General features: G+C 50.1%; 2 protein-coding genes across 2 annotated transcripts in view; both read left to right on the top strand.

Annotated features, from left to right (window-relative positions):
- AIFM1 (apoptosis inducing factor mitochondria associated 1) overlaps nucleotides 1–14,742 on the top strand; it is a 34,558-nt gene extending 19,816 nt beyond the window's left edge. The window contains exons 7-16 of the mRNA XM_035008575.1: nucleotides 3,190–3,274; nucleotides 4,150–4,226; nucleotides 5,138–5,246; nucleotides 6,712–6,819; nucleotides 7,164–7,252; nucleotides 7,952–8,092; nucleotides 10,381–10,523; nucleotides 12,301–12,425; nucleotides 13,959–14,155; nucleotides 14,479–14,742. Coding sequence (XP_034864466.1) covers nucleotides 3,190–3,274; nucleotides 4,150–4,226; nucleotides 5,138–5,246; nucleotides 6,712–6,819; nucleotides 7,164–7,252; nucleotides 7,952–8,092; nucleotides 10,381–10,523; nucleotides 12,301–12,425; nucleotides 13,959–14,155; nucleotides 14,479–14,550 — 1,146 coding nt within the window. The 3' untranslated portion in view covers nucleotides 14,551–14,742. The remainder of the gene's footprint in view (nucleotides 1–3,189; nucleotides 3,275–4,149; nucleotides 4,227–5,137; nucleotides 5,247–6,711; nucleotides 6,820–7,163; nucleotides 7,253–7,951; nucleotides 8,093–10,380; nucleotides 10,524–12,300; nucleotides 12,426–13,958; nucleotides 14,156–14,478) is intronic.
- A 6,732-nt stretch (nucleotides 14,743–21,474) lies between these two features.
- ELF4 (E74 like ETS transcription factor 4) overlaps nucleotides 21,475–27,625 on the top strand; it is a 43,446-nt gene continuing 37,295 nt past the window's right edge. Inside the window, exon 1 of the mRNA XM_035008544.1 lies at nucleotides 21,475–21,539. The gene's annotated coding sequence lies outside the window, so the exon portion shown is untranslated. The remainder of the gene's footprint in view (nucleotides 21,540–27,625) is intronic.

Genomic DNA, 27,625 nt, shown 5'->3' with positions numbered 1-27,625 from the left:
GACAAGGATATAGAACAGATCGAGTTTTAAGTAATCCCTGTGTTGGCTCTGAAGAGGATGGATTTCAGGGGGACAAGACTAGAGGTAGACCATTTGGAAGACACTGTAGTAACCTAGGCGAGAGATGACAGAGCAGATTAGGGCAGTAGCGGCCGTGACGGCCGCGGTGATGGGGTGGTGGTAGTGGTGGCGGAGAGCCCGGTTCTAAAGTGCTTTACAGCTGTTATCTCATTTTCTCATGAGACTCTTACCAGCTAGGTACTATTATTATTGCCATTTTATAGAGAAAGAAAGTGAGATTAAAAAGAGGTCAACTGTGGGGCGCCTGGGTGGCTCCGTTAGTTACGCGTTCGACTTGATCTCAGCCCAGGTCGTGATCTCAGGGTCGTGAGTTCAGGCTCCACACTGGGCATGGAGCCTACTTAAAAAAAAAAAAAAAAAGTCAACTAACTTGCCTAAGATCAAATAGCTAATAAATGGTGGAGACAGAATTTGAGCCCATATCTGTCTGACTCCAAAATTCTGACTCCAGAGCCCAAGCTCTTAATAACACTGTTGTATAGCTTCTGATAGAGAGGTGACAGTGGGAGACAGACTGGAGACATGCTTAGAAGGCAGCCTCGATGCTTAGGATAGATTGAAGGTGGGCCATGAGGGAGAGGGAGGAGGCAAAGATGCCTTTCTGATTTCCAGCTGGTGTAGTAGGTGGTGGTGTAGCCCCAGGTGGGAGAGATGTTACAAGAGGAAGACCTAGTTTAAGGGGGAAAGAAAATTTAGTTTTGGATTGTTACGTGCGAAATGGAATATATTTGTGGAGATGGCCTGTGGGCAGTTGGATATGTGACTGTGACGCTCAGAGGAGGGGTCTGGGCTCGGATAGAGATTCGGGAATTATCCACGTATGTGTAGGAGTTGAAACCATGAGAGTGGGTGAGGCCACCTGTGGAGAGCTTTGCAGTCAGAGGGGAGTGGGGCAAGGATGGAACCCTGGGGAACCCAACTTTGAGGAGGCAGGCTGAAGAAGAGATCACAGAGGAACTAGGAAAGAAGTTAAAGGAAGAGAGCCCGGGGCAGGGGCTGAGCGAGGTTGGAGAGAGTTTCAAGAAGAATGATCACATCCTCCTTGCAGCAAAGGATTCTGGCCGGAAGAAAACTGTAAAATGAGCCATATAGACTTAGTGGCTCAGATGTCATTGTGAAGTCAGAAAAGAGGATGAAGTACTTCTTCAAAAAGTTTAAATGAGAAAAGGGAGACGGCAACTGGTAGGAACTCGAGAAGGACGTAGAGTCAGAGGTGGGGCTCTGAGGACGGGACAGACCGAAGTGTGTTAACGGGCTGAAGGCCTCAGATGTCAGCAGAGAAGGGGGTAGTGAGTGGTAACTGCCAGGAGATGGTTCTGGGCGAGAAAGGAAGGGAATGGGGCTTAGGCACAGAAACAGCACAGAAAGGACACCTCATCCCAGAAGCTGGAAGGACAGAAGTAGGGGTTGGGAGGTGGGAAGCCGAGGAGGATCACATCTAATGGCTTCACTTGTTCTTGCAATAAACTAGGGTACCAGGTGGTTGGTTATCTGAGAGTGAGCAGTGTGACGGTTGAGTTAGTGGGGTTGGATTGAAGAGAGAGCTTACCCAAGGACAAACCAAAGGCTAAAGAAACTACTCACCCATCCAATCCCAGTTTATGTCGTTGCCTCCAGAAAGCTCCACGGAGGGCCCCTATCACATGTCCCTAGAGCTACCTGTACTGCCCTTATCAGAGCATTTCTCACTCTTGATTGTATATGTTAAATTGTCTGCCTTGGCTACTAGACTCTGGAGACAGGGAGGTTACCTGTTTTTCTCACCATCATGTCCCCAACACTTAACGCAGTCCCTGACATGGTAGGTGCTTAATAAGTATGTCTTGAATGAATGGCCTCGCAGCTAGTAGAGAGGGGAGCAGAGACTGGATCTCTAGTCTCTCTGACTCCAGATCTCAAGCTCTTCACCGTAAGAAAGAGGAGGGTGCAAGGAAATTAGAGGTGGTAGCAGGAGAACAGTTTGGGTGATCTAGCATGGGCCCAGATTAGTTGGAATGGAACAGCCCACTGGGTAAGCAGAGAAAATAAAAAGCGAGTATGGGGTGACAGCAGGACTGGAAAAAAAGCTGGAAGAATGGAAAATTGTGACCAAAAAATGGGATATTCAAGGTAGAAGTAGAGCTTTAAGAGAGAGGATTCTGGATGTGGCTCTGGAGGAAAAGGATGAGCCAGCTTCCCAGGTCTTCAGTGAACGAGGAGTGACCGGGAGGTGGCTGCATAACAGTGACTGGTAGGATGTAGGTGGGTGCTTCTCAGAGGGGCGTGAGGGCCCACGAATCTGGAAGCAGCAGCAGCAACCAGCACCCCCACCCCTGGGTGTGATGGGGGAGGAGTGTGCGTGAATGAGCGGCCTCTACATGTGAGCTATCCTTGGCAGGAGAGCTGAGTTCTAGCGAAGGGTAGAAGTTAGACAAAACAGGGCGCCTGGGTGGCTCAGTTGGTTGAGCGACTACCTTCGGCTCAGGTCATGATCCTGGAGTCCCAGGATCGAGTCCCGCATCGGGCTTCCTGCTCGGCAGGGAGTCTGCTTCTCCCTCTGACCCTCCTCCCTCTCCTGCTCTCTCTCTCATTCTCTCTCTCAAATAAATAAATAAAATCTTTATTAAAAAAAAAAAAAAAGAAGTTAGACAAAACATTTTGTAAAAATGTTGAGGATGTAGGAGCGTTGTTAACCAGGAAATAAGGTTTCCAAAAAAGCCAAGCAGAAAAGTCTGTCTCTGTTCTCCATTTCCACAAATTGGGCAGGGACTTTGGGGACTGCAGGGATTTGTTTTAATGTTGGCTGCTTAAGAAAGTATGACCACTTGAAGAGGCTGGGTACCAGAAACTGTGGTGCCAGTGATTACTTAGAAATGGTTTCTTGAGGATCACCCTGGGTCAAGAACGAATACTTCTCCCTGGGCTGATGGCTGAAAGGTACAGGGTTCCTTTTTGGGGTAATGGAAATGATCTACAATTATAGTGGTGATGGTTGCACAACCTTGTGAATATACTAAAAACCACGAATTGTACACTTTAACATGGTAAGTATAATGTTATGTGAATTATGTCTCGATACCAAAGCATTTTAAGCTAACTCATCTCTCCGTCTTTCTGTGTGTGTCCCAGGTAGTGCAGCTCGACGTGAGAGGCAACATGGTGAAACTTAACGATGGCTCTCAGATAACCTATGAAAAGTGCTTGATTGCAACAGGTGAGTATTTCTCCAGACAGATTTCTTCCCTGGTACAGCTCATTCGAGTTTTAGTATAGAAGGCATTACTTAATCTTAAGAAAACCAAAACCCAGTCTCTCTGAAGTGGGTGGCTTCTCTTGGTGCAAAGCCCAGCTAACTACAGGCATCTGATCAGCAGCCCTTCTGGAGTACCCCTGCTGCTTGCTCCTTTGGGTAAGGGCACAGATGGGTATTGAAGAGGATGGCCTTTTTTTTTCTTCTCCCCGTTTAGCCGCTGCCCTCTGCTCTCCTACCTGTGCCCCAGAAGTGATACAGCCTCACAGCTTCATTGCCACTTGTGATCAGAAATCAAGAGAGGGGGCGCCTGGGTGGCTCAGTTGGTTAAGCGACTGCCTTCGGCTCAGGTCATGATCCTGGAGTCCCTGGATCGGGTCCCGCATCAGGCTCCCTGCTCGGCAGGGAGTCTGCTTTGCCCTCTGACCCTATCCCCTCTCATGTGTTCTCTCTCATTCTCTCTCTCTCAAATAAATAAATTTAAAAAATCTTTAAAAAAAAAAAAAAAGAAATCAAGAGAGGAGACTGAAGCGGTCGCTTAAACAAACATAGCATGCTTTCTGGCGATGCCCCTAGAAGGGATTGGGGAAGGAAAAACCGAGGCCTTGTGGCCATCTCCAGGGAGGGCTGGCCCTTTGTAGAGACTCACAAATGGCTTCTCCAAGGAAATTGACAGAAGCCTGCTGGGAGGCCAGGTGAAGGGAAACAAAGCCTCTGGGTCTTGTGGATGCTGAGGTGGCACCAGCAGAACCTCACTCGCCACAGCACCACCTTTTGGGGGGGAGCGTTTGGGCTAGCTCCCCGCTCGGTGGGCTAAAGGGTTTTCCTCCTATTTCCAGGAGGCACTCCAAGAAGTCTGTCTGCCATTGATAGGGCTGGAGCAGAGGTGAAGAGTAGAACAACGCTTTTCAGAAAGGTAATTGTCTGCTTTAGTGCTTTGATTGTTTTGGTTTTTGAAGAGGTAGCATAATCATGTGGTCCCCAAGTAACCACCCAGGAATTGGGAGATGGGAGTTCTATTTATGGCTCTTCTATAGACTTGTTATCTAGCCTTGAGCAAGTCACTTCCTCTCTCTGCACCTCAAATACCTCACTCAAGGGTTTTCAGCTCCTAGGTGAAAAATACATCTAGTGTTTTTTTATTGCTTGCTATAGTTCCTTCCGATTGCTCTTCCATAGTTGTTTTGTTCCTGATGCCTTTGAGTCATTGGAACTCCTTATAGCCTCTTGGCATTTTGCATTGCAAATGTTACTGCGGAGACTTTGAAGAGAAAACTCGAGTACCTAAGTGAAAAAGGAAGCGGGGGCTTTGCTTCTTAACACTGTGCTTTACTTGGGACACCTGCTGAAATTTTCCAGCCACTCTTACGGGTATTTGAGAAGATTGCTGTCATCCTTTAAATTCTTGATCAAATAAGGTTTGTCAGCTTTTGGCACCATTGCCATTTTGGGCCGGATGACTGTTCGTCATGAGGGGCTGGCCTGTGCATATAGGATATTTAGCAGCATCCCTGGCCTCTACCTGCTAGCTGCAAGGAGCACTTCCTCACCCCCAGTTGTGGCAACCAAAAATGGCTCCAGAAATTGCCAAATGTCCCCTGAGGGGGAGGGGGCGAAACTGCCCCCAGTTGAGAACCACTGATGCTAGAAGGAATGTTCCAAGGGTGAGAAATTTACATCAGTAACAGAGGCTATCATTGAGCCACTTCATACAAGGAGAAGATTTTATGTGCAAATTACATGTCCGAGATTTAGCCGAAAATATTTCTTGGTATTATCCTATGCCCCTTTGGGAAATGAGTGGACTAAACTGGTGTGATCCTGCAGATTGGAGACTTTAGAACCTTAGAGAAGATCTCCCGGGAAGTCAAGTCAATTACGATAATCGGTGGGGGCTTCCTTGGGAGCGAACTGGCCTGCGCTCTTGGCAGAAAGGGTGAGTACTGGGCAGTGACCTCAATTTTTCTTTTCTGGTTTTATATCCCATGCTTTTTGGGGCTCTCACAAATTCCAGGGATGCATTTGCCAGGATCAGTAGAAAGAGTTTGATTAAGATTTATGTGGTAAGGGGTGCCTGGCTGCCTTAGTTGGTAGAGCATGCAACTCTTGATCTTGGGGATGTGAGTTCAGGCCCCACATTGGGGGTAGAGTTTACTTAAAAAAAAAAAAAAGATTTATATGGTGAAAAGCTAAGCACTGAGCTTAGTTCTCGTGAGGAATCCCTTAGTGACCAAAAAGCTGCCATCTGAGCAACTGAGCAGAAATGCTTTCTTTCCCTTCCTCTAGCCTCTAAGCCAGGACTCCTCAGAAATAAAGTATTAAGGGGATGCCTGGCTGGCTCAGTTGGTAGAGCGTATGACTCTTTTTTTTTTTAAAGATTTTATTTATTTATTTGAGAGAGAGAGCACATGAGAGGGGGGAGGGTCAGAGGGAGAAGCAGACTCCCTGTCGAGCAGGGAGCCCGATGCGGGACTCGATCCCGGGACTCCAGGATCATGACCTGAGCTGGAGGCAGTCGCTTAACCAACTGAGCCACCCAGGCACCCCGAGTGTATGATTCTTGATCTCAGGGTTGTGAGTTTGAGGCCCACATTGGGTATAGAGATTACTTAAAAATAAAACCTTTAGGGGTGCCTGGATGGCTCAGTCGGTTAAGCATCTGATAAATCTTTTTTTTTATTTTTATTTTTTTAAAGATTTTATTTATTTGAGAGAGAGAGCGCGCGTGCGCACACACTGAGGGAGAAGGAGAAGCAGACTTCCCGCTGAGCAAGGGGTCTGACGTGGGGCTCAATCCCAGGAGCCCGGGATCATGACCCACACCGAAGGCAGACGCTTAACCTACTGAGCCACCCAGGCGCCCCCTGATAAATCTTTTTTAAAAAAATCTTTTAAAAAAGAAATAAAATATTAAGGAAAGTGAGTTATTAAGATAAGGGCAATGTAGACTACAGAGTTGTATGTATATTTGAACTGCTATTCCCTGTAAAAGTCAGACTTTCTTCAGACGCACGATGGTTCCCAGTTCGACAGCTCTGTGTGTTCCAGTTTGAATGTTTCGTGACAGCCGTTTTCCTTAATGTCAGTTTTCGGCTGTGTGAAATCAGGGCATCTTCTCAGGAGGGTGCTTCCTGTTCAGAGGCCACAGGCAGAGGTGTGAGCCTGAGCGGATGCCTGGGTGTAATGCACTTAGTACATGGTGCGTAGTTGAATCCAGGGACAGCAGTTCTGGTGCCCGTTATATTTGCCTTGTCAGTGCCCCACAAATAGGAGCTCTGGCCTAGGTCGCAGCATTGCCCTGTGTGTCACGAATGGCAACCTGCTGCTCCTTCACTTCTCTTCCTGTCTTCCCAGGATTGGCTTTTGCCTCCTGCTCTACCAAGTCTGTTTCTTCTTCCCAGCTCGAGCTTTGGGTACAGAAGTGATTCAGCTCTTCCCTGAGAAAGGAAATATGGGAAAGATCCTCCCTGAATACCTCAGCAACTGGACCATGGAAAAAGTCAGACGAGGTAGAGAGACTTTCCATATGCTGCTGCTCTTTCCTTTGAATGAGGCCTACGCAAAGTTGGCTTCTTTGGGAATCCCCTTGACATAAGCCATATCACCTGGCAGATGAAATATTTCTACCATTCTCCACTCAGCCAAGTTCCAATAGGCGTTCTGAATCTGACGCACCAAATTCCCGGAAGTACTGAAAATGAACTGTGGGTGTGGGTTCTTGCAGTTCCCCAAGGCTGCCTGCGAGCTGATGATTACTGGTTTTATGATAGGGGGTGCCTTTAGTCATCTCCCCTACTCGTCATGAAGGTGGGATGCTCGCACGCCCAGCCTCAGGTCTTGTTTGCCTTCACAGAGGGGGTTAAGGTGCTTCCCAATGCTATTGTGCAATCAGTTGGAGTCAGCGGTGGCAAGTTACTCATCAAGTTGAAAGATGGCCGGAAGGTAAGGAGGGGAAGGTGGGCTGCCAGACCTTCCAGCTCTCCCCTCCCCTTTCCTCATTCTTACTCCTTCGTTTGATAACAGTAGATAGTTTTCGTGGCAGCCACCGTTAACATTGTCATAATTTTCTGAATGAACTCTTCCCTCCATTAAAATAAGAATGATGAGAGCCAGAGTAGACACCTGTGAACCACTTTCCCCTTCCCGTCTGTATCACAGATTTTTGAGATCTTACAAGGGTGGCAGATTTCTGTTCCGACAATGTAGGGTAGATTTGTGTTGGAGGAAGTTTATAAAGTAGACCTTTAAATCTGTTTACCAGAGTTATGTAAGTTAATCAGTGAGTTGGGTTTTTTTTTTTTCGTTTTTTGTTTTTTTGTTTGTTTTTTTTGTAAAGCTCCACTTCTTAGTAAAATAAAGTACAGTTGCTGTGTCCATAGACATACATGGAAACTGTGGTAACTGGCTGAATTATTTCTTTTTTTTTTTAAGATTTTATTTATTTGACAGAGACAGAGATAGCGAGAGCAGGAACACAAGCAGCGGGAGTGGGAGAGGGAGAAGCAGGCTTCCCGCCGAGCAGGGAGCCCGATGCGGGGCTCCATCCCAGGACCCTGAGACCATGACCCGAGCCGAAGGCAGACGTTTCACGACTGAGCCACCCAGGCGCCCCTGGCTGAATTATTTCTTTTTTTTCCTCAGGTAGAAACTGACCACATAGTGGCAGCTGTGGGCCTGGAGCCCAATGTTGAGTTGGCCAAGACGGGTGGACTAGAGATAGACTCTGATTTTGGTGGCTTCCGGGTAAATGCAGAGCTCCAAGCCCGCTCCAACGTCTGGGTGGTAAGTGTGCGACAGCATGAGAGGGCATGGTTCCTTGTGCCCAGCCCGTGAGCGAGTCTGCCTGGCAGTGCACGAAAGCTCGTCAGCACCTTGCCCAGATAGAGTCAGAATGTTTGGAGGCTGAGGGTCAAGAACAGAAACTTCATTACTTGATTTACAAGGTCAGGTATGGCTGCATGCCACAAGCTAGTGGAAAAGGAAATGAACAGTGTGTGCACCTACCAAAATAGAGTTCTTCCCGTTCTGTGGTTGGCAGCTGCCATCGGCATTGCCCTGATGGGCATGTTCCCAGCTTTCAGATGGATCTGCTGTTCCCTTTGCCCGAAAGTGAGCCCAGGGAATGGAGGATGAGGCAGTTTTATAACATTCCCTAGAAGGGAAAATTACTCTGTTTTCGTTATCCTTGAGCACTATTTTTAGCTGTTTTAAAAAATGTTATGACACAAACAAGACTATAGTATGTAGGAACCATGAGGTAATTTCCCCATTGTTAGATCATTACAAGTGTATTGTGTTTGATTATGGACTCTGCAACTAAGAAGGGTGTTTTTCCCTTAAAGCTTTTTTTTTTAAAGATAAAGTGTACTGCATTTTTTTTAAAGATTTATTTATTTATTTTAGAGCGAGCATGAGCAGGGGGAGGGGCAGAGGGAGAGAGAGAGTCCCAAGCAGAGTCCCCACTGCTGAGCGCAGAGCCCGAACCAGGGCTCGATCCTAGGACCCAGAGATCATGACCTGAGCTGAAATCACGCATTGGATGCTTAACTGACTGAGCCACCCAGGTGCGCCTAGAGTGTACTGGATTTTTAAAAACTTGTTATAAAAGCAATATGTAGGGGCACCTGGGTGGCTCAGTCAGCTGGGCATCAGACTCTTGATTTTGGCTCACGACATGATCTTGGGGTTGTGAGATCAAGCCCCACATGGGGCTCCATGCTCAGTGGGGAGTGTGCTTAGGATTCTCACTCTCCCTCTTCTTCTGCCCCTCCCCACCTCTCTAAAATAAATAAATCTTTAAAAAAGCAATATGCACTCAATATGGAAGACAGACAAGAATGAGAAAGGGGGACAGATAAAAAGAGAAAGGAGGGAAATCACCTACAGCAACCACCGATATTTTGGTGTATTTCCTTCCCTTCATTTTCTTCTGCATAGGTTTTTTTCCCTTTGTTGTAGATGGTCATGGTGAGTGTACTACAATAAACATTTGTGTTCTTCTCTTTTTTACTTACCATTCTAATGTATTTTCCACATTGCTTCAGATTCTAAAGACTGTATAATAGTCCACCAAGTGGATTTCGTAGTTTATTTCACCACGGCTCACATGTTAGATTTTTAGGTTGCCTTGGGGGAGTCTGAATAGCCACAAAGGGTTAGAGCACTCACGTGCCACATCCTTAGTGAGGTTGGCCTTGTTCACCTCCAGCCGGAGACTCTCTCTCTGCTTGAAACACTGAGCTCACTTACTCTGTACCTGTCACATGGCACCCTGCTGGTTTGCATTGCATTCTAGTGAGGAATGATGCTGCATCTTCCTCAGGTAGGTTATATGCTCTTTGTGGGCAAAGTGGGGGGTCAGGTTTGTCACGGCCACCCAGACAGTATAATGCTTTGTACAGAAATAAGTTTTCCATAAATATTTGGTGAATGAACGAATAGATACTGAATGACCAAAAGAAAATCTTATCTTGGGGTGCCTGGGTGGCTCAGTCAGTTGAGCATCTGCCTTCCACTCGGGTCATGATCCCAGGGTCCTGGGATCGAGTCCCACTTTGGGCTCCCTCGCGTGAGAGTCTGCTTCTCCCTCTGCCTCTCTCTCTGTCTCTCATGAATAAATGAATAAAATCTTTAAAAAAAAGAAAGAAAGAAAGAAAATCCTATCTTGGAAAAGATTTCTAGGTGAGAGGCGGTCTCGTACCTAAAAACTGGTTTCCATGCATAGGAAAGAATATTCTGCAAATCACAGTTATTAAATATTCGGTCTCTGCTAAGGGCAGAATGAGAGAGGAAATAGGTGTGAGCTGCAGCATAGAAGATTTAGGTTCGCTTTGTGGAAGCATAGAAATAGTTTTTTTGTTTTGGGGGGTTAGCATAGAATAGTTTTTTAAAAATGGAATCTCAACTTTTTTTTTTAGTAAGTGTAGGTGCGATTCTGGCCCATACATGGAAAACACTAATTAGTTAATGGCACAAGGGTTTTTTTGAGCCCTCAAAATGTATGTTCTGTCTTTGTTTTTGTTTTTGTTTTTGTTTTATCACGTGCTCATATAATGTACTTGTTTCCAAAGGCAGGAGATGCTGCATGCTTCTACGATATAAAGTTGGGTAGGAGGCGGGTAGAGCACCATGATCACGCTGTTGTGAGTGGAAGATTGGCTGGAGAAAATATGACTGGAGCTGCTAAGCCATACTGGCATCAGTCAATGTTCTGGTAATAGTTTTGTACCTTGCGGACTCAACTGGTTAGAACACGAAATTAATGCAGCCAGAGTTACAGTTTGGTTTCCACGTGGGCCAATTAGCTTCATACAGAGGGGAGAAAAATTTCATCTTGTTTCCATGCATTCTACACCCAAGCAGCCTTCTGGTAAAAGGCCCCACCTGGCATAAGTTAGACTAGGTGAATGCATGGAGATGGCATCAGCACTTCTGATAAAATAGCTCAGAGTTTGAGCTACAGTAGGCGGTACAAACATGTACTCTTAGCTAGAGACGGCAGTATGTTTTCATTTGTTCTTCGGTGCTAACCCTCATGAGCCCAACGTACTGACAGAAAGGCAGCCCAGGGGCGCCCGGCTGGCTCAGTCGGTGAAACATGCAACCCTTGATCTCCGGGTCGTGAGTTTGAGCCCCATGTTGGGTGTAGGGATTACTTTAAGAAAAAAAAAAAAAAAGCAGCCCACTCATATGTAACCCTTAAGATCAGCAGTTCAAAGTCAGGCATCTATAGACAGTTCTCTGAATAGCAAAAAGTTAGCAAGGGACATTCCTGAGTACTGGGATTGGCCTTATTTGGCACACTCTCCTCTTATTGCTTTGAAAGATGGGATACATAAAAAACTTCAAGGTTTCAGGAGCCTCTAAGCAGTTTCTGTTGGGGAAATTCTCAGCTGGTGAGAATACATTTCAGGACAATCACACACAGTTTTGTGAGCGGGCAGCAGAAACATAACAGCTGGGTTTCGGGGTCAACACCTGTAAGATACTGCGGTTAGGAACAAAAGAGTCCATAGGTAGATAATCATCAGTTAGGTCTCAGGACCAGTATCCGAGAAGTCACTGTAGACCATTCCCTGAAGATCCCAGTCCAGTGAGCTTCTATGGTCAAGAAATGACAACACAGGAATAAAAAGCAGAGCATAAGGAATTTAGTCCATGATACTCAAATAGCATAAGGGGACAGATGGTAGCTATGCTTGTGGTGAGTACAGCACAGTGTGTCAACTCATCAAATCACTAAGTTGTACACCTGAAATGAATGTAACACGGTGTGTCAACTGTTCTCAAATTTTACTTACTTACTTACTTAATCACTTAATTAAATGATGGCAAAAGGTAGAGCACCGGAAACAAAACCATGAGTAGTAGCCTCACGTGATTACAAAACCATCGTGTGTCGGTGGCACAAATACTCTTCGAAGTTCCTGGCGTAGTAAAAACAGTGTGATAATGATAGGAGAAGTTTCCAGGAAGAACAATTAAAATAAAATGATCAAGTGGATGGAGGCATTCCAGCCTTGAACAAATGAAGGCTCAGAGGAGATACCATCCATTGATGAAGCCGTACAGGATCTCAGATTCTGAATTCTGTAAATATGGAGCAGCCTTTACAGCGCCAGCAGGGCACTTTTTCAGGTTGAGTTAAAGGAACGTAGTGAATAGTAAAGTTGATGAACCCATCACTCCCCAAGGGATAAAAGCATGGATAAATTTCAGGAAGTGTAGATTAGTGTATGGATATGTGATATGTATAATGGCTTCTTAAGGAAAATAAAAGCTGCTTTGGGATAACAGTGCTTTCTCACGATTGTCCCCAGATGCCCTGGCAAGCAGACCGATCAGTTTGGCATTTTCCCTTGTTGTACACACCAGGTTCTTTGGTTGGCACGAATCAAAGTGTGGTGTCTTAGAAAAAATAAAAAAATATACCACCGTGTCATTCTTTGCAGTCCCCTTGACAGAACACCCTCTTCTCTCTCCTTCCTTAGGAGTGATTTGGGCCCCGATGTTGGCTATGAAGCTATTGGTCTTGTGGACAGTAGTTTGCCCACAGTCGGTGTGTTTGCAAAAGCAACTGCACAAGACAACCCAAAATCTGCCACAGAGCAGTCCGGTAAGGAAGCCCAACTACTTCTCTGAGACGAGTCTTGAGAAGCAGTGGTCCAGATTCTCCTGAACAAGGGGTTTCTGTATTGGCCAGAGGGAACTGTCAGTGAAAGCCTTTCTTCATGTTGTGCTTTAAAATAAACCCGACTTTAAAATAAACCCAACCCGAAGTCCTTACTCTTTCGTGGGCTGAGAGCTGGCAAAATCAGGTATCCTGGTCAGAGCGTAGACTCAGATGTGGTGGGTGTTCGTCCTATCCTCTGGGCAGCGACTGGCTCGGCGACGCTGGTTTAGTTTGCCTCTAGGGACTGGGAAGCCCTGCGCACTGAAGAAAACCTGAACTTTTAAGATTTTTATTTTTTATTATCATTATTATTATTAGCCTCCTACTAATCCCAAGAACCTTAGTGTAGGACCTGCAATCCTCCACGGACCCTGGGCCATGAAGAACTGGGCCGAGTAATTCTTGAGCTGCCTGTAATTCCATTTGTCACATCTTACTGCCAGGTTTTCTTTAGACGGGAGGTACCTCTCACGGAATGAACTTCTCTCCCACACACGACTCTTTCATTAACTCCTAGACCTATTCTCTCTCCCTTCCATGACCCTAGCTGAAGTTATTTAACCTCTGTGTCCTCTTGTCAGAGGCGTTTCAAGAACAGGTTGCTCTTTAAAGGAGAGAACAAGACATTACATGGACATGTAGGTCCTTTTCCTGTGTAATTCAAGCGGGTAACATACACCCGCTCCTTCATCCGGCCCTCTCCAGAGAAGTGGATCCAGGAGAGAGCCCCGGGGACTTAGAAACTCCAGAGCACTACTCTGTACCCTGGGCAGTATTGTTCGGAGCCTGACCATTCTCAGAGGCCAGCATGCCCCCTCCCCAGGAGGAACCCCCTCCACTGTGGTTTGTCCATATGGAAGTGCCCTCTCCTGCTTTGGCCAGAGGGCCTCTCTAGCCGCACGGTCCAATGGCCCTTTCTGCTCCAGGGGCAGTGTTCTGTTTCTGCTCTGTCCGCTACAGTAGCCCCTAGGTGCGTGTGCCTATGTCGCACTTGAAATGCGGCTAGTGCACAGGAGGAACTGAATGTTATGTTTGATTTAATTTTGGTTAAAATCCATTAAATTTTCATTACTTTTTAATAATGGAACTGGAATTGCTGTTTGTGGCTAGTGGCTACTGGACTGGACTGTGCAGCTCTCGACTGTTTCTCAGAGGAAAAGAGCAAGTCTTCTGCAGTTTGAAGAAATCCAGATACCAGGAAAGAATCTATAGCATACATTTAAAACGAAATGGTAAGGGAGGGAAGTTCTGGGTCAGACTGACGCAGTGCCCTGGAGACGGCAAGGAAGAGCTTTTGTCGGCTTTGCCAGTGGAGAGGAGCTGGAGACGGCCAGTGTTTACTAAGGGGGCATAAAAACAAATCCTCTAGGAGCAGGTTGAAGCAGGTGTCGGAAGATACTTGCCTTCTAGAATTTCCTAAGTTCATAACTGACTCTGTTTTGTTTCTATTTTGTTTGTTCTGGGGGTTGGCCACAGGGACTGGTATCCGCTCAGAGAGTGAGACAGAGTCTGAGGCCTCAGAAATCGCTGTTCCTCCCAGCAATCCTGTAGTCCCCCAGGTCCCTGCCCAAGGGGAGGACTACGGCAAAGGCGTCATCTTCTACCTCAGGGACAAAGTGGTGGTGGGGATCGTGCTGTGGAACATCTTCAACCGAATGCCAATAGCAAGGAAGGTGGGTACCTGTCAGCGCTCCTCGAGGAAGATGGGAAAACGCACCCCGGACTTCATCGGGTGCCCTGCTGTGCATTGTCCACCTGGGTCAGGCTGTGCCTGAGCGGAACAAAGGTGTAGCCTTGGCTCAGGAGTGTTTCTTTTTCACTCAGGACTTGGCTGGGCGGCTAGGGAGTTGACACATACTCATTTGGGGTTAACAGAAGGCTGTTCCCACAGCTCCCTCCCAGGGCGATGTGGGGACTGGCCCAGGCCTCCCCATTGTGCAGGCCGGCCTGGCGCACACGAAGCGAGTCGGTGACCCATTGTTCCTCTCTCCCTCAGATCATTAAGGACGGTGAGCAACACGAAGATCTCAATGAAGTAGCCAAACTATTCAACATTCACGAGGACTGAAGCCCCCCAGTGGAACAGGCAAGCACTTTGCTGTCCCTGACAGCAGCTTGGATGAGTAAAGGAGCATTTTTTATTCAGCAGACTTCCTCTGCATATGAGTGTGAATGGTAAAGTCCTTTGTGAATATTTCAACCATGTAGGCAGATTCTTAATGTTCACATCACTAAATAAAACCTGATTCTTCTAAATTAACTTCTGTTCTCTTTGAAAGGGAACGGGTGGGCGAAGGGAGGAAAGTTGTGCATATCAGTGAGCAGGCACACTGGAGCTCCTACCAAGTGCGTGATTTGTTTCAGCCTTGTATTCCCTGCTCCACACTCTCAACTGCTTTCAGTTCCTGAATGTCTCTCTGGCCCCATCCACTGTTAAATGAGCGAACACAGAAACCCACGGAACAGATTCTGCTTTACCCGGAACAATTCCTTTTGTCCTGCTCAGAACTGGCTTGGACCTGCGAGGGGCTAGAGAGGTCACTTACTGCAAAAGAAGCAAGGGTTCAGAGACTTGGTGCTTCATGGCTAAACCTGAGACTGACTCCTTGAGGGATCGTGATCTCTCAACTCCCATCTCAACTCCTCAAACTAGAAATCTCTCCCCTCGCCCCTTTGACCTAAAATAGGCTTATAGACACACCTCACTTTACAGATGATTTCCCGAGAACAGAAGTCAGAGGTTCATAAATCAACTCATTTTTTATATTTCAAATTAACTTTATTTTTTTAAGATTTTATTTATTTGAGAGAGAGAGTAAGCAGGAGAAGGGGCTGAGGGAGAGGGAGAAGCAGACTCTCCACTGAGCAGGGAGCCCGATGTGAGGCTCGATCCCAGGACCCTGAGATCATGACCTGAGCCGAAGGCAGACGCTTAACCAACTGAGCCACCCAGGTGCCCTCAAATTAAGTTTAAAAAATCATCTTGGGGCGCCTGGGTGGCCCAGTCATTAAGCGTCTGCCTTTGGCTCAGGTCATGATCCCAGGGTCCCGGGATCAAGCCCTGCATGGGGCTCCCTGCTTGGCGGGAAGCCTGCTTCTCCCTCTCCCACTTCCCCTGCTTGTGTTCCCTCTCTCGCTGTGTCTCTTGTCAAATAAATAAAATCTTTTAAAAAATTAACAAAAAATAAATAAATCAAATCTTGGGGTGCCCAGCAGGCTGTCAGAAGAGCATGCAACTCTTGATCTCAAGGTCATGAGTTCAAGCCCCACATAGGGTGTAGAGATTACTTAAAATCTTAAAAAAAAAAAAAAAAAAATTAGCTGCACCAGGACAGGTTCTTACTATATGTATACAGGTTTAGTGAAATATGATCTGATGCATGGCACATCCAAATGCATATGTAGAAAACTCACCTAGCGTATGAAATAGGATCGACTCTTCGGTGCTCATTGCTACTTACAAAGATGGCGGTAGTTCTAAGATCCTGAAGCAGTTCACAAATCATCTTTTAAAAGATCAAATTGTGAATTATCTTTTTTTAGTGGTATGTGCAATTTAGTCTAATTTTTTGACAGTTGTTATCCTTGTATAGAGTGTCATTGTAATTCAGTTAAGTAAAATGAAATGGGGGCGCCTGGGTGGCTCAGTTGGTTAAGCGACTGCCTTCGGCTCAGGTCATGATCCTGGAGTCCCAGGATCGAGTCCCGCATCGGGCTCCCTGCTCAGCGGGGAGCCTGCTTCTCCCTCTCTCTCTGCCCCTCCCCCTGCTCATGCTTTCTCTCCCATTCTCTCTCTCAAATAAATAAATAAAATCTTTAAAAAAAAAAAGTAAAATGATTTATTCATCTAGTCAGTGTTCGTTGAATGTCTACTGTGAGTCAGGTAGATGTCAGAATAGGCAGATGGAGGAGACATGGCCACTTGAGGAAAGCAGACACGTGAACACAGGAGTACCCTACAGTGAGATGTGTCCATCGAAAGACACAAAGTACTGTGGACATGCCAAGAGTGGAGATCAGCCAGAGCAACCGTCCTCAACTGCTGCTAGATCACTTCCTAAAGCCTCAGTCCATGTCCTCCCAGCGGCACCCCCTCCCTCCCCCGTTGAAGAATGTACAGTGACTCCTTGTCATCAACCATACCAGGCCCGAAGTCTTCCCCAGAGCTCCTGACCTCAGCCCACTCTGCCCCCATCCAGCCTCCTTTCCCACAACAGACACACGTGCACATGTACACATACACATCTGGTTTATTGACGCCTTTAAACTTTTGTTTGTGCTCTCCACATCTGGAATGTCATCCCTGTTCCCTTTTACCTATCCCCTCCTGCTCACCTCTCAAGGCCCAAATGAAATTGCACCTTGGTAACGCGGTACCAGTTGGATTAGTGCCCGTGCATGATTTCATCTCTGAACTCCAATTGCACCTGCTACCTTTGAACTTGATTGTTTATTAAGTCATGCTCCGCATTATTAACGTTCACTCCCTGAATTGATAGTAAGCTATCCCAGAACAGAGACTTTTTTTTTCTCAGAATGAGGACAATGTGCCCCATCCCCCCAAACCCCGGCAGAGTCCTGAGCAAGTCCTTGGTCGCTTGGTTGGATGATGCTAGATAACAGGGCCTACTGCAAAAATGACCCTCTGCCTTGTAACCTCTGTTCTCTGTAATCCAGGTTATCAGACCCCCATCACTTCACCCACTGCCGAGACTTGCCACAGATACCCAGGATGCATTTGATCTGTCCAGGCCCCCAAGGATTGCAGGGACCTTTTTCTAACCAGACAGACGAGGAGCAGTGCCAGCTGAGTTCTGGCCCCTGAGAGCCGGCCTGGGAGCAGCTGAGCCACCACACAGTGCAGTACAGGGCCAGCCACGCCCTGCAAAGAAGGGTTGGGGCTCTGCCAAAACACTGGGTGTTTGCAGCCCACCCACTTGACTTCCATTTCACTTTTCTTTGCCATTTTGCAAATGATACCCCATGGCACCTCAGCACCACATCATGGTGGTACTGGTCTCTGCCTGGCCACCTCTGAGGCACCCAGGAGATGGCCTCACGCTGTAGCTGGAGAGATGGACCTGAGTGAAGGAAGCACGTTTGACTCGAAAGGAGTCAGAGTAAGCCTCTTAGTGGAGGATGAGGTCAACATATGTGACTTTGTTGTCATTGTTCTAATCAACAGGTCCCATTTGGGAGACAAGAAGCTTACAGCAGAAAGGGATGGGGGTGGGGATCCACAGTGACCTACTGCAGGCTGCTTCCTTGAAGGAAAACCAGCAGCTTCTCTAGAGACCCATTTATACAAAGGAACTCTCCCCTCCCTTCCACCACTACCCCTTCCCTTTCCCGCTCCTCTAAAGTTTGGCTGCTGCAATATCCCCTCGGTCCTTCCCTGACTCCACCTAACGCGGGGCACCCTTGCTTCCCTGGAGACTGTTGGGACCCCCAGTGCCTTGCTCTCTGGGCAGAGGGGAAGTCCTGCTGGGCCCAGAGGTGAAGTAGAACCGCCTCTGGCCTCTTTCCCAACTTATCAGGGAATTTCTGGCGGGGGCACGGACACATGTACACAAAACCACACACAGAGACACACAGCCCAAGCCAGTGATGACGTTCCCTTGCCTGGCTGGTTCTACAGATGGGTGTGACCGGGTCAGAGTACAGGGAGGGTCGAAATATTTAGATACCGGACTGCCAAGCCCTGGTCGGAAAACAGGGCTCATCTCAAAACGGATAGTTCGAGAAAGAGAAATGCAGCCCCTGACACCCGGAGGCTGGCCTGGGGCAGGGGGGCTGTCAGCGGGGCAGTGGTGTCGCTACAGAGGGCCTGGCGCTCACGGTCAGGCCCGGGTATTCTGTTGAATGTAAACAGATTCACGAGACGCTAGCATCGCACCCGGCCGCTCTGACCATGGTGGAGGCAGACAGAAACAAGACCACTTCGTAATCATGTGTGAATACAGACAAAAACATGACCGTTGCCCAAACCACAGAGATGACCAACACCCACCCACCCCCATACTGTCTCATGGGAGCGATTGCTGCCGTCTTACCAGTTACAGCTTGAGCCTCACTCTCCTCTGCCCTCCTATAGGATGAAACTTAGCGAATAAGGCGCCCAGCCGTTGGATTACTCATGCTTTTTGACAGCATCCAATCCAAAGCAAAGCCCTGCTTCCTTCAGCCCTCCCCCAAATCACGCAGCCTGGCCCAAATCCTTTAATAAATCTTTTCTAGTACCCTTTTCCTGACACACCCTGTGGTTCCCCATGCACATTCCTCGTCACTGCAGTGAGCAGCAAACCTAACTTGTCCAACCCCAGGAGTGTCCTGGTGGTCGTTGGCTGGTGGGCGTTGGCAATTTGGAGACGAAAAGCGAAAATATCTGCCAGAAGCCCACTACCAGGCAGAGGCCCTCAGGCATGTTGCCTCCTCTTGTACCTTCCCCAAGACGCCCCAGTGGAGCCTCGGAAGGCTGTGTGTCCCTTGGGAAAAGACCAGGAGTCGCATCTGGTGTCTGTGGACAGAGGTGCCCGGCTTCCCGGGCAGGTTCCCACCTACTGCGATGCCTTGGCACTTGCCACGCAACAGAGATGCTTCTGGAGGAGCCCCAACCATGGGCGTTGAATTTATAAACAGACTCATAAATGGAGTTACTGGTCAGCTAGCAAACACGCACCGCACAGTTCCTGCGTGCCACGGTACAGTAGGCCCTGGAGATAAGAGGATGAGTAATGCGTAGTCCCTGCCCTCGTGGCCCTATAACCTAGTGGTGGCCAGAGGCAGGGCAGCGGGGACCATCAGCGCAACACCAACGCTGGTGGTATGCTGTGTGAGTTCAGATCGGACCCTCGCGAGCCTCACAGAGCTGTATGCTCTGCTTCTCTCTAGTCGAGGCTTTTCTTTCACTGACCGAAGGACTCCATCCTATGGTTGTATCCTCTCTGTCCATCTCTGCGAGCAAAATATGAACATGTTCACTATGCTTAAGTGAACATGTGTAAGATGCTTATTACGGAAGATGGAGCTGATGTTCTTCTTGCCCAAAGACAATACACCTCTTTCTCGTCACTTTTCCTCAGCCCCTTCATTTTCCGTCCTTCCTCTCAGAATCTCTGCAGTCTCCCCCGCTTGTTTTCCTCCTCCCTGTGTGTCTTCCTCAGGTTCCTCTCTGCCCATTTTTTTTTTTTCTCCCAACAGTGGAGGGCAGTGGAAAGAGCACTCCTGGATGTGAGTCTCAGCCCTGCTGTTTGAGCCTGCATGGCCCAGGGCAGTCACTTACCTAGGTCTCCGTAGCTTCATCTGTAAACTGAGGGGAACAGACTGGATTATCCCTCCACCCTCAGTTCTAACCTCCTGCGTAGGGAAAAGTCTCTCAGGTGCTTGCACGGGACTGCACTCACCTTGCCATGGGCTCAGTTGCCTTTCATCTCTAAGGTCTAGAGCAGACGCTAATGGGACTCAAACCTCTTGGCAAGTGTCTCCCCACATGGCCTCTGCTGTCCCTTGGGCTCAACTAGATTTACAGGTTTGGTTTTTTGGGTTTTGTTTTTTAGCTTATGGCTTGTGATTCTTCTTTGACCCGGCAAGTTACAACCAGAACCCCTACAATCCCTAGGAATTGCACCTTGCCTTATTTGCTCTCCATGGAGAGCTTGACAGCCTGAAAACTGGGATCCAGGAAAGGTGGCATCCTTCAGCCCCTAAAAAATGTTGACTTCAAGCCCAGAATTTCCCCAGGAAAGCTTTATGGCGGGACTATTCTTAGCCATGATCCTAGCACATACACCCCTACCCAACCATTTAATGGTTCCCAATCCCCCCAAAAAACACACCCTGCAGAGCTGGTGGCTGGATAGCCACCATAACCCAGGGCAGCCATCAACTTGATGCTGACAGAAGAGCTCACAACACCGCCCCTCATGCCACATAAGGTCTGAGCCCCTAGACCAGCCTGTACACCCACTTCGCTCTTGGTCCATGGCCAGTTTTCACACTGGTTATGGCCTTGGCAGAACCCTGCCCCGAAGTGGTGACAAGAGAGCCAGGAAGCTTGCAAGCTTTACCACCCAGCTCTTACCATAGAGACAGCTGGAAACTGTATACAGGGAAGGAAAGAAAATCCAGTACCATGATTTGCTGGGTGGACAAGAATGCTTAAGGATCACTGCCCCTCCAGAGGGAAAGGGGAGCTTTAGGTGTTTCAGGGAGGCCAGCAGAGCGCCTCCAGCTTGAAGCCTACCCTGAACAGGCCCTGAGGCCCTCAGCCACCTTGTTGAGACTAATACCCCAAGCAACTGTTGAGGGATTCTGGTCCACTCCAGTGGCATAGTGGGGGCGGGGGGAGGAGGGGAGTGCTGCAAATAGGGAATCCTTGGCCTCAAAGTCACTCCTACCTCAACCTGGACGGGGCCAGTACCAAGTCCTAAGAGGAAGGGCCACAGTGACCTTTCAGGTGATCAGCTTGACTTAATGCAGGGTGGAGGGCAGCTCAAGGCTCAGAGCACTCTACACTTGTCCCTTTGGTGGCGCCGAGCCCTTATGGGTCCGTTCATTCCAACAGGAGGTTCCAAAGAGACCTCAGCTACCAAGTGAACTCCAGGCCCAGAGGAGGGAAGAAGGTCCCGGGCCGCCCCCCTCTCAGCAGGCGCGCACTGTGTGAGGTGCCTAATCACGAAAGAATACCTTGGTGGGAGTTTTGCCAGAGGTTACAAACATGCAGCTCCCCCAGGGCATTCCCTGTGCGCGCAGTGGCCGGGCTGGGACAGAAGCGCGGAGGTCTCGGTGGGGACTCTCGCCCGCCACTTCTCTCCCAGCTGCCCCACCGAGTCCTCCCTGGGAGTCCTCCCGGAGCCGCCCCTGCTCGCCTGTCGGGACGGGAGGAACGGGGGGCGGGAGCAGGAAAGAAGGGACTGAGGGGGAAGTTTCAAGGGGTGTGCCGGGGAGGGGGGAGGATTCTCATGAGTCAGCGGAGCGGGCTCAGTGTGACTTCATTGCTTCCCGAGAAGAGGCGCCCGGGGCAGGAGGCCGCTCAGAGTGCAGCAGCAGGAGTGGAAGGTCGGAGGCCCCGGCCGCCTGCGCCGGCCAGGGCGCGGGGCAGAGCTCAGGGCTGGCCAGGTCGCTCGGGGCTGGGGTGGCGAGGGGAGGCTGCGCGCGGGCCAGGAAAGCTCCGGGCAGAGGCGCCGACCTCTCCTCTCCTCCTCCTCCACCCTCGCGGTCGCCAGTTCCCGCCTCGGCCCGAGACGCCGCGCAGCGCGCGTTCCGCCTGCAGGTGGCGCTGCAGAGGCGCCCTGGGCGCACTGCTGGGGGTCGGGGGTGGAGCTCAGCCCCAGCGGGGATCCCGGGCTTGGAAGGCGCGCGAGCCCAGAACGGGGGGGGGGGGGGGGGGAGGCGAGGGAAAGGTGGGAGGGGCCGCCAGAACCTCCACTGCCCCTCGGGCCCCGCGCTCCAGCCCAAGAGGCGGGAGAGTCCGGAGAGCCGACCTGCTGCGCTAGCGCCGCGGCGTGGGGCTGGCTCCTGCGTGCTTAATAGTCCCTTGGGCCACCTCCCGGGCCCCGCAGAGCTTGGGGCGGCTCACTTTCAGCAAAGGGATTGTGGTTTAGGGGCCGTCTTTCCTCTCCGGGGATGGCGCTCTTGACCCGCGGGCAGTAGAATGGAAACTTTGAGTCGCGTCTCGGGCGTTGGGGGTGGGTTTCCCTGAACAGCCACTTTCTAGCCTGGCTCTCCTGAGACCCAGAATGCATCTCCTGCACAGGGATAGACTGGGGCTGGGGCTGGGGTGCAGTCTGGAACCAGGGCTCAGCCTAGGTGAGGGGCAGGGGTTCAGCTTTGGGCTGGATGTAGGCCGATGGTTTAGGGATTCCGCGCGTCTCAATCCAGTCTTTGGCAGCTTTAGAAGCAAAAAAGCTAAGAGGCCCATTTGGGGCTCAAACTTGCAACCCTGTTCTCGGTAGATAGAGCTTTGTGTTCTACATCCTTGCAGGCCCTGAGCTCTAGAAGTCATCATGCTGCTGACCTTCCCGTGTTGGTTCATGGTTATGTGGTGGCTCTTTAGTTAACATATTGAGAGTATCAAGGCTCAAAAATAACCTGTGGCCAGACACCTTTAAGCTGAAAAAAAAAAAAAAGTTATTGGGGGCTCCAGCCTCATCCTTTCCAGAGGCTCCAGTGGCTATTCCCGTGATAACAGCTTCACACAGAAATACATGGGCAGAGTGTGTCTCCCATTTCTGTGCCGAGACATCAAAGCTATGCCCTGTGCTAGTGTTCTGGGTGCTTCTCCTCTGTCAGTCAGCCCAGCTCCCCTGCTTTCAGGATGTCCAAAGCCATCTGAGAAAGTTATCCTTAGGATTTTCCATAAAGAAGAGGAAAGGGGTAAAAAAAAAAAAAAACACACACACACACAAAACCAAAGGATCCTAAACGTTTCACTGTGTTTCACTGTGTGCCAGGAGAAATACCGTCTGTCTCCCGCCCAGACCTCAGAGCCCGGGCCTCCTTCCTACAGGGCGGTGCCCAGCTATTCCTGGAAACCCCCTCCTTTTGACTAACCCCCTCCCCAAGGTGTCTCCTCCCAGAGCACGACCTAGGAAAGGGATCATATTGTCAACCTTGATGTCTCCATCCCCTCTTTCGGTCCCTAACCTGACCAGCGGCGGTCTTCAGCCTGCCCACTCCCCTGGTGCCCTCGTGCTGCCTTCTCCTCTGGGGAGCAGGGCCTGAGCTGTGGCCTCTCCCTCCAGCCTGGCCCTGCGCCCCACTAGGTGACTGCGAGAGGATCTGATATACTAATTTGTGTTAATGTGATAATGGGCGCTAATGGGGTCACGTGCTAACCACAGGCCAATTTCTAGCCGGCCTCACAGCCTCAACCCCGAGTGGAGGCTGTGGGGATGGGAATTTCAGGCTGACTAATCTCCACAGCCCGCTGGAGGGGGCGGGGGAGTGGGAGGAACCGAAGCCCCAGGACGATCCCAGAGTGCTGGTGCCTCGGTTTCAGTTTCATCCTTGGCTGACACTTTCCTCCGACGAGTGGAATTGCTTTGGTTTTCCTCCAGCCCCTCTCCCCTCCCCAGCTGCCCCCCTTTTGGATCGCTAGCTTCCCTCGGCCAGCCCTTCACTTCGGAGGGGAGAGATGGGAAGATAATTTGGCAGTGATGAGGAAAAAAATGTACACGTAGACACCCTCAGACGCACAGGCTCACATACCATGCTGCCTTGCAGACACACACATGCGCACGCCCTCCACAAACACGCATGAGGGGACTTGCCACTCACATCCAAGAGTCAAGCTCACACACATGCATGCGTGCACACGCGCGCGCGCACACACACAGCCCCCCTCCCCGCCATGGGTGCACCCTCACTCACATCTGAGAGACCCACACGGACACACACATAGGCAGGCAAGGCCCGACAGAGACCCATCCCACACACGGACCCCCCCACACACACTCTCACACACAAACCAGCAACAGCAGTCGAGTTGGACGGCTTCCTCAAAAGAGGGCTGGAAAGTTTGTTTGCTGCCAACGAAGGGGCCTAGACATTCCGTGAAATGACTCATACTGCACCTTTATAGACATTAAATGTTGTATTTTTCTGGATGAAACAACAACAACAACCCTCGACCCCCGTTGCGATGGCAGGGCGGGGAGGCTGCAGTCCTATTGGGTCTCTGTCTGGTGCACGTCGTCTCCGGCTTGTCCTCGCCTCCCTGTGGGATGGGGCAATCCTCAAAGAGCAGAATCCTCTACCTCCTGCTACAAACCTCAGCCCAGAAACGCCCATTGGCAGGATGTGAAGTGGGTGAAATCCAGGCTCTCCGGGGCCCCCTCACAGCCTCTCCCTACTCCTCTACTTCATCCCCAGACCCGAGGATCCCCAGACACCACTCTGGTGTCCCAGTCTGAGCCGTTCCCGATCTCTCTTTCCATCCAAGCACCCCATCCCCACTTCTCCTGGGTCTGTCCGAACTGCTACCTCCGAGCACAACTCCAGGGGGCGCCATTCACCACGTATATAATAGGTAGCACCCCGTGCGATGTGACTGGTGCCTCGCCCATTCCCCTGAGCCTCCTCTCCATCTGAGAAGGGAACACCCAGCTCGATGGCTGCCTGTTCCCTGTTCCCCAGCACACTCAAGGGGCCACAGAAATCACTTGGTGCTCTCCTCCAGGAAAGCCATTACATGTTGACATCCCTCTGCGCCTCCATCCCAGTCTCTGCCCCCTGGCAGCAGCCCCTTGGGCCAAGGTCCCCTTAGGCCCACTCGTTTTTTCTTGCAGGCCGTGAAGGGAGGCGCCTTTGGAGGGTCATTTGGGATCTCCACAAGGGCTATGGAGCACAGGGAGGCTGCCAGCCAGCCACACAAGATGGGTATTGGCCTAGCAGATGGCAGAGGCTGAGGAGTTAACTCTGGCTCCCCTGGACAGTGCCCCAAAACTCTGGATGCCCCGCTGCCTCTGATAGGTGCCCCAGGGTAAGTGCCTGCCCTTGGCCCTGGTCCCAGGGACTTTTCCAAGCTGATCCCTGGCTCCAAGATAGGGGCTAGAGGCCAGTAGGATTAGACTTCAGGGTACCTGCCCTCATTTGCTGAACTCTGCTCGAAGCCACTTCTTCCTTATTTTTGGCAAATGAATCAAATGATTGGGTCCCTCCTCCTCCCCCCACCTCAAAAATCTCCCACCAACCCAAGAGGGCTGGCCTGAAGGTCACTGAATCTGTTTCCCAAATGCTAGGCCCACTCTGAGCAGTGCCTGCGGTGGGGACAGCACCTCACAGCAGCCACCGAAGCGAGGATGGACATAGGGAGCACTGACTCAAGGCCCGAAGCACCTGCTAGGTCACGTTGTCATCTCACTCCAGGCAGACCCCTGAACTGCTGGCCAGCCCTCCAAGAAGTGAAACCTGGTGGTCCTCTGAAGTTTTGTAGGGGATCTTTGGTGTCAGAGCCTATCCCAGTCAAGGCCTGGAGGGGAAATGTATAACTCTCCATTTTAATGAGAGCAGCGTGGAGTGGGGGGGGGGGGGCAAGCGACTTTCCAAGAGCCTCAGCCAAAGAAGGTGGCCGGCCAGATGAAAGTCATGATCTGGGAAGTCGCTCCCAACTACACCTTCCCATCTGCATGCCTGTGCTTTGGCCTGGACACACCCGCTCCCACCCCCGTCGGCCTCCAAGATGGACCTGGGCAAGAGATGGCCATCTGGGGAAGGAGCCGCTTGGGTATAACCTATCTCAAGGAATTCTTATCTTTTGCAGCTACTCAACAATCTTTCTTTAAAAGATTTTATTTATTTGTCAGAGAGAGCGAGCCCAAGCAGGGGGAGCAGCGGAGGGAGAAGCAGGTTCCCCGCTGAGCAGGGGGCCCCCCAGGAACCTGGGATCATGACCTGAGCTGAAGGCAGATGCTTAACCGCCTGAGCCACTCAGGCCCCCCGCTACCCAACAATCTTTTTAGAAGAAACACTTTTTATGATGCTCAGTCACAACCTGGGACATAGAGATTTCTGTCTGCCATTTGGAGCTTTCTAGGGCCTTGTCGTGTAAGCCCAATAGAGGCAAATCCGGAGTTATAGAGCATATCAACACAGGAACGGTTGCTGTTTGCACAGAAAGGATTATTAGGGGGCTTCTCAGCTTTACAAGTGGGAGGATTTCTTTTTTTTTTTTTTTTAAAGATTTTATTTATTTATTCATGAGAGACAGAGAGAGAGAGAGAGAGAGGCAGAGGGAGAAGCAGGCTCCCAAGGAGCAGGGAGCCTGATGCGGGACTCGATCCCAGGACCCTGGGATCATGACCTGAGCCGAAGGCAGACGCTTAACCATCTGAGCCACCCAGGCGCCCCGGGAGGATTTCTTTTAAACTATAACTTCTCTCCTGGCTTTTGAATATGCTTCTCATTCTGAAAGTCCGATTATTGGGTGACTTTTCTAGCGTGTGTCTGTGGTGGAAAGTAAGGGCCATGGCCACAGAAGCTGTGGCACTGTGGTATTTTGTTTTAGCCACAGGTTCGAATAGAATTTGTTGAGGCCAAGGGGTTAAGGGAGGAGGGGGAAGCAACCAGCCACCTTGTCTCTAAAGAACCTGGGGTGATTTGCAGACAAACGTAGGCACTGCTTGAAAGATGGGACAAAGGCTGAGAAAGCTGCCAAGGTGGAAAGGCAGGTTGAACACAGGAGTGGCGAGCGAGCTGGCCCCGCACGGACTATGTGAAGGACCCAGGTTCTGAGGCTTGAGAGGACTGAATCGGAGTTGGAGAGTGGGGGTGGGGGAGGACAGGTTGGAAGGAGAGAGGCTGAGAGCACACACTGGATGATGCAGCGCAGCCTGGGCATCCATGGGCAACTCGAGAAGGGGAATTCCTGCCAAGTCAGGGACTGAGCCATTGGCAGAGACAGCGTGGCTGTCGTCAGGGGCAGTGATCTCAGTCGGCCAGCCCCACCTGGCCAGGGCTCACCCAACGGGCAACTGGAAGAGCGGGGAGCCAGGTGGGGAAGGGCTGGCAGGCTGGGGAGCAGCAAGGTCATCGGGAAGGGCAGCCTGGCTGACCTGGAGCCATGGAGCCGGGCAAGTCACTCCTGTGGCCCATATGGGGCTCCCCAAGGGGAGGTCAGCACAAGATTTTCATCAACGGGGGTGGGGCTTGCTTTGGCCGCAACTCCCAGATCCTGGAACTGTGGTTAGTTCCGAGTGGCTGGGGAAGGTGGGAACTTATGGGATTCCCATAAGTGGGCTCCAGGTCATTGGCAGGTAATCGGGCCAGTCACCGGTTAGCTGTTAGCTGGTCGGCACAGTGCCCTCTCCCCCTGCCCTTCCCAAGAGGAAGACCTCTCCTCTGGCTTTTCCGTGCCTTGAAGCTTCAGCTCTGGTTTAAACCACACTCTTAAGAGGGACCCACCATTAGTCCTCAGCACCTTCTGGCCTGGCCTTATCAGACTTTCTCCTGAGAACTGGGGATGAGAAAAGTTGAAATGAAGATGAAAATGCTGCTGAAGGTAGCTAGCATTGATTGAGAGCTTACTAGGCACCAGGCACCACCTCCATAGACAGGTCATTTCATTCAGTTGTCACCACTGCCTTTCTTTTCTTTTCTTTTCTTTCTTTCTTTCTTTCTTTCTTTCTTTCTTTCTTTCTTTCTTT

The sequence above is a fragment of the Mirounga leonina genome, unplaced genomic scaffold, assembly GCF_011800145.1.
Source record: "Mirounga leonina isolate KUSES-001 unplaced genomic scaffold, KU_Mleo_1.0 Mir_101664, whole genome shotgun sequence".
NCBI lineage: Eukaryota > Metazoa > Chordata > Mammalia > Carnivora > Phocidae > Mirounga > Mirounga leonina.
The sequence above is the reverse complement of the archived record's forward strand: the minus strand, read 5'-3'. Positions and strand labels throughout refer to the sequence as shown.